The sequence below is a fragment of the Condylura cristata genome, unplaced genomic scaffold, assembly GCF_000260355.1.
Source record: "Condylura cristata isolate star-nosed mole 26May11 unplaced genomic scaffold, ConCri1.0 scaffold00021, whole genome shotgun sequence".
Classification (NCBI taxonomy): Eukaryota; Metazoa; Chordata; class Mammalia; order Eulipotyphla; family Talpidae; genus Condylura; species Condylura cristata.
The window spans coordinates 24,739,951-24,749,066 of NW_004567122.1; the positions used below are offsets into that span (position 1 = coordinate 24,739,951).

General features: G+C 47.3%; 1 protein-coding gene across 1 annotated transcript in view; it reads right to left on the minus strand.

Moving 5' to 3' along the window:
* Positions 1–1,931, minus strand: part of FSTL4 (follistatin-like 4) — a 348,602-nt gene extending 346,671 nt beyond the window's left edge. The window contains exon 1 of the mRNA XM_004686719.2: positions 1,806–1,931. Coding sequence (XP_004686776.1) covers positions 1,806–1,931 — 126 coding nt within the window. The remainder of the gene's footprint in view (positions 1–1,805) is intronic.
* Positions 1,932–9,116: the final 7,185 nt, after the last annotated feature.

Below are 9,116 nucleotides of genomic sequence, written 5' to 3' on the forward strand. Positions count from 1 at the left end.
AGCTCACTGCTGCACCCTGGACACACCAGCGGGCCTGTGCACTGCGTTCACGTCGCGGGCACTGTTGCCACCACCGATGGGGCAGCCTGGACCAGCAGCGGTGGCCACACTGCACAACTCAATCCACTGCAAACAGACGTGGAGAGGGCCGCCGTGCCCACGTTCCAGAGTCGACCACTTCCTTTTCCTCAGACATGGACATGGGAGAGGATGGTGTCCCAGGGGTTGTCTCCTGAGGGGTGGGGGGAGCAAACGACACTCCCAAACAACTAAAAAGCTTCACTTCCTCCGAACGAAAAGAACAGCTCCTGCTTGTTGGTGCACAAAGTATTAGGGTATTAACAGCTAAGATAAAGGGGCTCCCAACTGACATTAACTTACCTTCAGTTTACCTCCAGCTAAATCCCACCTTAATTGGCTTGACTCTTTTAATTGAAGTAAGTGATTTCGGACAGTGGGCCAAGAAGCCCCAACAGTAAAAAGGTTAAATAAGTAACCTATGGGCTTGCCTCTTTGCCATGAAATATTCAACAATAGATTTGCAGGATTTAAGTGATCATTTTCCCTCTGTATGAGTGTAATGATTAAGCTGTTCCCACATGGGAAATGCTGTGTGCCCGCCAGCAAGTCAGCCTCCAGACTCTTTCAAAGGAGCATTAAGTTGCGTCCTTCATGGATTTAGATGGGAGAGATAGTGTTTCTATTTAATCATCTGCTCACCACAAAATGAAGCCACACTAACTTCAGCGGGAAAAGTGTGCATTAAATTACTTTCGAAGCTCCCTGAAGATTAAGGCTTGTAGGTTTGGGACTGCATTACAATTAAGTAATAATGAAAGAGAAATCGTGTCTTTTGATCAAATAATGCATTAATCCTACCGTACACTGTGTATTGTTATTCACTCGCTGGTATTCTTGGCTTTCTGAGGCAATTTTTCATTCTCATTCCACAGGAGTTGGGGAAGAGGACGCCCATACAGAAGGGCAATGGGCGGGAGAGGTCCGGGGGGAGCAGTCCAGGAAAGAGTGTCCACCACCCCAGGAAAGACACCCCCCCCCAGGTCGTCTTAGTGAAAGGTGCAGCCATTTCTTAAGTTTCAGCACCTACACAACATTTTTGTGCAGGAAAAAAGATGTCTCTCGTGACTCCCAAATCCTGAGGCTTACTGCCGGAGTGGGACAAGGCTACAGCTTACCAACCACTACAGCACTGCAGACCAGAGTTCGCCGAGCAATTAGCAGGATATCAGGAGTCTCCAGGGAGGTATTTGAGAACAAGTTTTTCAAGCGCTTTAGGAGCATTTATATATACCTAACACGCCATTAATCATTCTTATCTGTTCATTAAGGCAGCCTCCCTCGGGGCCTCTATTTGCCAGTTCTTTCCCAGCCTGGTTCTTTTTATCTACACACCTGAAAGGGGTCCATTGCTTTTAAAGCATATTTTATAATTAAAAGACATCATTAATTCACTTGGGTGTGTTCCACCAGCAAGTCTGAGTTTTCAATATTATTAAACATACAGAAAGGCCATTCTCTCGTTGGTCTTTGTGGACAACCAGCTGTCAGTGCAAGCCTGGCCCTGGAATACATTCCAGCACTAGGGGGGTTTAGACCTTATTTACAGTGCACGATAAACCTCCTGTCCATATCGAGACATGTTGGGGGCGCTCCTCTGTCCCTGACCGGGGAGGGTACAGTTTCAATTTACACTACGGTGGAATTGAGGAAAGGTGGAGAGGAAATCAGATAACATTGAAAAGCCATCAGTTGTAAATATCACATCAGCTGTTGTTTGTCCATACCTCTGCCTGCGACTCCCTCATGCCCTGGCTCAGGCCTCTGCCGGTTCCTGGGTCCATCCATCCCAGTGCAGCCAGCAGGGACGCCCCAAGCAGTGCCAGATGCAACCAAAAGCCTTCCAGTTTCATCTTGTTGAGTCTGTTTAGACACAAACAACAGAACATTGCAAAATGTAAGCGAGTCCTAGGGTAGGTAGTTGGTACTGGTGCTGCAGCAGAGAGATCCCACATTTGAATCCTGGAACTAAGCCTTCCATTTCTACACTGGAGAAGCGATTTTACTTCTGAACCTCAGCTTATTAACCTCGAAACTGTGATCAATTATCACAGGATTGTGGGGATCAAAGGAGACTGCGTTAGGCATATGGTAAGAGTCCTGTACATGCTCAGAAACCCACCTGGTCAGCCCCGACCACGGCAAGTGGACAACGGGCGGGAGAGAGCAGGGTGCCCTCTTCCACTCACCATATACCTCTGCTTCAACCTCCTCAAAAAGCAGTCAGGGGTGGGCACAGTTAGCGCTCTATTCCATAAACGGTGGTGCTAACTATTTGGCACCCCATTTGTTGCTGATGCCCCAGTTTATAGCAAGCTTCAAAGAGGCATCATTAGGTCCTATATTTTCATTTCAAGACCAGTCATGCTTTCAGCAGCATCCAAGCTTCCATGGATAACGGACTTTCAATAACCTTTAAGTGTTTCCTGAGTTTCACTTGATAAATTGTCTAAAATCTTAGAAGACAAGAAGTGAGCGATTCAGTGGGTTGCATGGATGAAAAAATGAAGGCTCGCTCACTGGGCATTGTGCTAAGGGGACAAAGACACAGATTAGCCCACTTGTCCAATTAGCTGTGAACACATTCCAACCTAAATTTCCTGATCTTGGTCTAGGAAACATCACCAGATAGAATTCATCAGGCAGTATGCACAGCTCTTACTCGAGGAAAATTTTAAGGTTATTGATTTCTGTGAGCACCACACCATTTAGCACTTAATTCCATGTGGTCCAGGCTGCATCCCAGTCATGGCTGGGGGCGAGGAGCCCTTGGGAGGCCAGAACCCCAGAGAGCTGGCCTAGGCTGCTCCACAGCAAGGGCTGGAAGAAAAACTGATTAGCTTGACGGACACTGCCCTGTACTTGAAGAGTTGGAGGCTCACCTGTCACTACCGCTCACGCCAGGCAACCAACAAAAACTCCCCTGCCACATCCCAGGTTCGCCCTTGGTGGCGCTCCACACCGGAATAGAGCCTCCTCTCCAGATTTGCTTTCCGTCCCCAGCTGGAGACAGAAATGCCCACAGGAAGAAGTCAGACTAAAAACTCTGGGCATATCACTCTGACCTATCCAAGGCAAAGCAGTAGGTAATGACTAGCTTTTTTTTAAAAAAAAAATAATATAATCGTTTATTTTTCCATCATTTTGTGCATTTTTCCATCTCAGTTATAATCCCCGTGGGCTTCCCATCACCAAATCACCCGTGTGCTATCACCATAGCCAGTGCATTTCCCTCCCCCCACCGTTTTTGATCCCATTCCCCACTCCACCCCATAAAGCCATAAAGCGTCTCTGGTACATAGCTGTTCATTGTTATTATTATTATTTTCTCGCCTGGTCCATTATACTCCTGCTATGAATGAAACCATCCGGTATTTTTCTTTCTCTTTCTGGCTTATCTCACTAAGCATGATCTTTTCTAGCTCCATCCATGTTGCTGCAAAAGGCATGTGTTTTTTTTTTTTTTGGTTGCTGAGTAATATTCCATTGTGTATATGGACCACATCTTTTTAATCCAGATAATGACTAGCTTTTAAGGGAGGGTGCTTCTTATTTTAAAAAGAGTCCACAGGCTATCATCCCCACAGTTGTTTCTCTAGCCATTCATCTTTGAGATCTACTGGCAAAGCTGGCACTCCTGGGAAAATAGTGTGAGTGGCCGGTAAATATAATCTGAAGGTCACACTGCCCCACCACATAAGCACCAGCTCCGCACTCTCAGGAAGGCGGCAGGCAGAGGGGTGGTTCCCCCTCCATGGCCACCTTGGGGAGGGAGGCACGGGGTCACCAGCAGCCACCAAGTCTACACTCCTGAGTCATGCTTCAGCTCGAGGATGGAAGTACTTGCAGGGGAGGGAAGGAGTGAAAAATCATATCCACTACTAAAAAAGAATGAAAATGTCTTTCCCTAACAGCAGCCAGTTTTTCTAAAAATAAACAGGGCAACTCCCTGCTTTCCATAAATTATTCTCTTCTGAACATCAAGCCCTATTCCAGAAACTGCAGAAAGCAGTTATTGGGTTTGGGGGGGAAAAATTGACATAATCTAGAACTAGAGTCACTGTTTCCTACTCTATTTTTGTTAATTATTCCCTCGTTCTCCACAATCAAACACCCATTGCAGGGTAAGCACACATGTGAAACAGGTCTTCTAGTCTCCTTCAAGTCCAAGTAAGCTAAAGACAGATGATTAGGACCTGCTTGACTTAACGTACAGATGCCAATTCTTGCAGTTAAGCACTACTTAAGCCACAAAATATATTATTTAGTTCTCAATATGCCTAGGAGTCCAAGACAAGCAGGTTTGATATTTTATTATTAGTGGAGAGCATCAAAACCAAATCCATATATTGCCATTTTTATTAGCAAGGGTAAATCACTTCATTTAAAAGAATGTCCCAGATGTCTGGTGTGAAACCAGCTGTTTTGAACTGTGTCAGAAGCCAATGCTCCAGTCTAGCTGCATCAAATGCTGGTTTACTGGGCTCCACTACTGAGATCCTCGTAGGCAGCTGCTTTGTTAAGTCTAGCACAGCTCGGCCACACTGGATCAGACTTCATTTGCACGGTGGATGCATCCTAGATGCCATTTTATACTCACGGTGATTGACAATTCATTACAGCTACGGCAGCAACAGCCTAAGAATTTACAACTCAAGTTTTATGACAGTTGAGTTCATAAAAAACAATCAATTTGGTCTCAATCAATTGTGATGATCTATCTAATAACCAAACAGAAACTATATTTGGTTAACACTTATATAGCAATTACTACACGTCAGGAGCTAGTCTAAATGCTTTACAGGTATTAACTCACAATCCTCATCTGTACTCCATGAAGACACATGATCACTCCAGAGAGATGACATGCGAGACAGGTCTCAGGAAGGGTGAGCACCCTGCCAGGCCTCAGGGCAAAAGCAGCAGCAGAGCTGGGACTGCAAGGCCGGCAGGTCGCGTCAGCACGGCGTCCTAACCCATGTCCTCTCTGCTTCTCAGTGCTCTGCAATGCCTTATGTTGACAGTGCCCTTTAGCCCGATGGGGGAACCTCTGTGGCCCAAGATAGGAGGCCCTGAGCCCCACGCCTCCCTTTCCTCTGAATGCTGCCATGAGCTGTGTTGCTTCAGCTTTTATGGCTCCAACCAAGGCAAAAGCAAGAGACCAGGGCAAGTTGCTGCCCCCCCCCCCCCCCCGCAGCCCTCCCTGCGCCTGTCTTTATTGGCCAGGAGAGAATGAGAGGAGGGAGAGACACTGCCTAGGAAGCGCACGGGTGCCTTTCAAGTCTGTGGGGCACACAGCATGGTAAGAGCACTGACTCGGGGAAGTAGAGCTGTTGATAAATTAAATACTCCTCACATTCAAATAGCCACACTGCCTTTCAAACAGAAGGAAATGCAAGAGTCTCTCATTACAGGAGACCATCAGTAAGGTCACCAGCTCTCTTTTTCAATCCAGAGCTGCTCCTGAGATCAATTTAGGTTTATAAACTGCACTCAATCCATGCCAGAGTTCTAAGATTGGTTATAAACCTACCTGAGATTGTTCTCATAAAATGGGCTGGGACCAGGTTTTCTTTCAAACCATTCATAAAGCATAGCTCTTGATAGTTAACGGCATCTTGTTTCCAAGAGAAGAACTTCACTCCTTCCCGGGTGGGTCCCCCCCCCACAGCACCCTCTCCCCATGTACAGGAGGGTCACGTACTAGCCTGGCTGCTGCACAGTCTGAAATCTAGGGGCCCCAAGGGCCGAGGAACTCACCCAGTGTGCGAAGACACAACAGTGTCCAGACCTAGACTACAACCCAGGCTCTGACTGGGCAACTATTTTGTTTCTTACATGATCACTAACTTTCATATAGACCATTTGTGTTCTATTTAGAATGTCTGATTTTGCTTTTTACAGTGATGGATGGGCCCACCCTAGACCTTCTGCCCTCTCTTTGTGGAAATGACAGGATTTTCCAATGGTATAAAATAATAAACTAATAACTGTGATATTAATTATTTGTATCTAAGATTATAAAAATATGACAAATCTGTATGATGTAACATTCCAAACATGGATGTGCATTTTGGAAAAAAATGCCACAAGAATGCAAATGGTTGGAGAAAAATGGGCTGAACTGTTAAAATTCCAGAATCTGCCCCAGCAAAGAACACACAGCCATTGGAAGATGTCTGACTTAGACAGGGTCAGAGGCCAGGGAGGCGCACTGACCTTATATCGTCACGACACTTGAAAACAAACTTCTATTTCCTCTTCCAGGAAGAAGTCCTCCTTTGGAAGAGTGGGAATTCTGACCCTCAGAGCTTCAGGTGAGATTGTTCTCTTTCTCACCTTTCCCCCAAAATATAATATTACCAGACTAGACAACACAGGTGACTCACCTGGGAAAAGATTTTCTGTTGCAACCAAAGGGCCAGAAACTAAGAAGGTAATCAAACTGAGCGACTTCATCGGCCTTCACAAGAAGCCCGAGACCCTTCATTTCCAACATTCTTACTAGAAAGGGCACAGGCTAGCCTATAACTTCAGGTGTCCACATTTTGTCCTCGGCATATGGCCAATCAATAAATAGAAACCACCTGTGGACTAATAAAATCCCGTGGCCCTCTTCCGCCTGTTTGCTCAGAGTTAAGTAAAAAATTCTCACCTGCCCAAACTTAAAAGGAGCCTCTATACTAATCTGTTCTGAAAGATTTGGGGTGTTAGTTTTGATCTGAGTATTATGGGAGGAAAGGCGTTCAAACTTCCTCCAGGTAGTCCTGAAAATACTAACCCAGGGAAATTAGGCAGAGAAATATGTCAGGTTGGCTTCACAGCAAGCCACAATGAGGTTGCAGTACATTTCCTATTCATGAACTACTCTACATAGTTGGCTAATTGCTCCAACCTTTGATAAATGATATACCTAATTTAGTGTATGTGCAATGTATAAATCTACTACACTACTATTTACCACACAGTCTAACATAAAAACTTGTACTTTCAGATTATACCTTGTGGGTACCCCTTTTTCTGTAGTGTAGTGCTAGTTTACTTGATGTGAAACTCTTGGGTTATGCAGTAAGAAAGATCTAAGAAGAGACTTACTCTTTAAATAATGACCTAATGTATTAAGGAAGCACACAACTGGTCACACACAAGCAACAAAAGAAGGCTGTGTTTGAGGAGCAATACCAAAACATGCTGAACAAGGAATTAAAGTAGATTCTATGAGATCTTGACTATTCAGTACTGGTTTGGGGACTATAGCATCAAGTCAAACACAATACCATGCTATGAAGATCACAATTAAAAAAAAAAACAAAAAACCCTCAGCCCTTAGTGAAGGAAAGAAGAGTGGAGTGATGGACTGGTGAAGCCCCAGGAGTCCAACCTACCTCTCCTTCCAGTGCCCAGAAGACCAAACCAGCCTCTCACTGGAAGAAAAATAGCTTTTCTGGAGTTAACATAACTTGAAGTTGATGAAAAATTCTAAGTGAGGAAAATCCCACTACAACAACTTTAATGACCAATTTTAGCACATTCTGTGAAACTTTAACTATTCTCTTGCATGATCTTTGGCTCCATCTGAAGTTTTCAGGGAGGGAGGCACCTTTTCTCCCAGAGGGGAAAGAAAGCCCACAACCTGATGAACAAGTCTAAACAGCCACAGGGTAGTAGGTACCACAGTGCCTCTCACAAACTAAGAAGGGAAGCAGACAGGGCCCTGGCGGGCGTCCACACGCCTCTCTGGTCTCACCTACTGGCTGAAGGCTGCTGGGGTGGTTGCATGTATCAGCCACCATCACACACCCCTGAACTTCTGCTTCCCTCTACATAGCTGGGTAACTGTGAGCCTCCACTTATCCACTTTCCAGACCGGAAACCGGCCCTCCAGATTCAGAAAACAATATTAAAAATCATCTCTGGCTTTTTCTGGGCTTGGTGGCATGAACTTGGAACTTTTGAGAAAAACCGTAATTTCTTCCCCAACCCTTTTCCCGGACCAGACTGACTTAAGTACACATTTCTCTGTACACATTTGTACTTAAGTTAGCGTGCCACCTGCTATTAAAATTCTGCTTTATGTTTGTCCCGGAGGAATGGTGTTTCTCCGGGCCCAGCTAGTAGGATACCCGGTGCACAGGCTTGCAATAAATTGAGGCAAGGAACAGACCACAGCTGCTGGAGCTGTTTTTCACTCGGCGGAAGCGACACCTAGAGGGGAGCGCAGGGTGGCTGCGGAAGCGCTATTCATCAATGTCGGCCACGGTTACCAGGAGCGAGGGTCTGCTGGACCACACCAGGAGGACCAACTCTCTAGGCAACCGTACAGACCCAACAGGGCGCAACCCCGCCGGTCCCCAGCAACTTCCGCCAGGCAGATGGGATGGCGGTCATGTTCCCGGCCCTGAGAAGCCCCACTGCTTCCAGCGGCTTTCTGCTCCTGCAGGAGTGGCGGGTTCCAAAGTCCTCAGGTGGCAGGCCTCTGGCAACCACACTCAGGGCGTCGCTTTGAAGCTGCAGGGTGTCCCCAAGGCTCGCACCGCACCATGGTCGTCCCCAAACTCGAGGTGACAAGAGGCCAAAGCGGAGCGCTCTGCCCGTGTCGCCCAGGACGCCACCCTTCCCCAGAAACTTGGAGCAGGTTTCCTGTGCTGGCGCAAAGAGGAGCAAAGATCACACACAGTGCAAGCTCTCCCAGGACACCCCTTCCCAGAACGTCCCCCAAACAAACTGCTCCCTGGTGACTGACACCCCTGCGGACAGCACGGGTCGTTAGCTCAGGACAGCAACCACGGGCAGAACCCGGGCTGCACGCCGCGCGGACCCGGGCTGTGTCCCGAGTCCAGTCTCCTCCGCGGGGCCGGCGTGCCCAGCCCCAGACGCAGCGGACCTCAGGGTGGCAAGGGCTGGGGGAGGCGCCGCGGGCCCTTCAGGCTGCAGCGAGGGGACGCCAAGTTCCCCGCAAAGCTGGAGGGAGTAGGTGGCGCGGACGCCCGCCCGCCAGCACCTCAGTCAGGGTCCAAGGACACGGGCCCGAGGCGAGA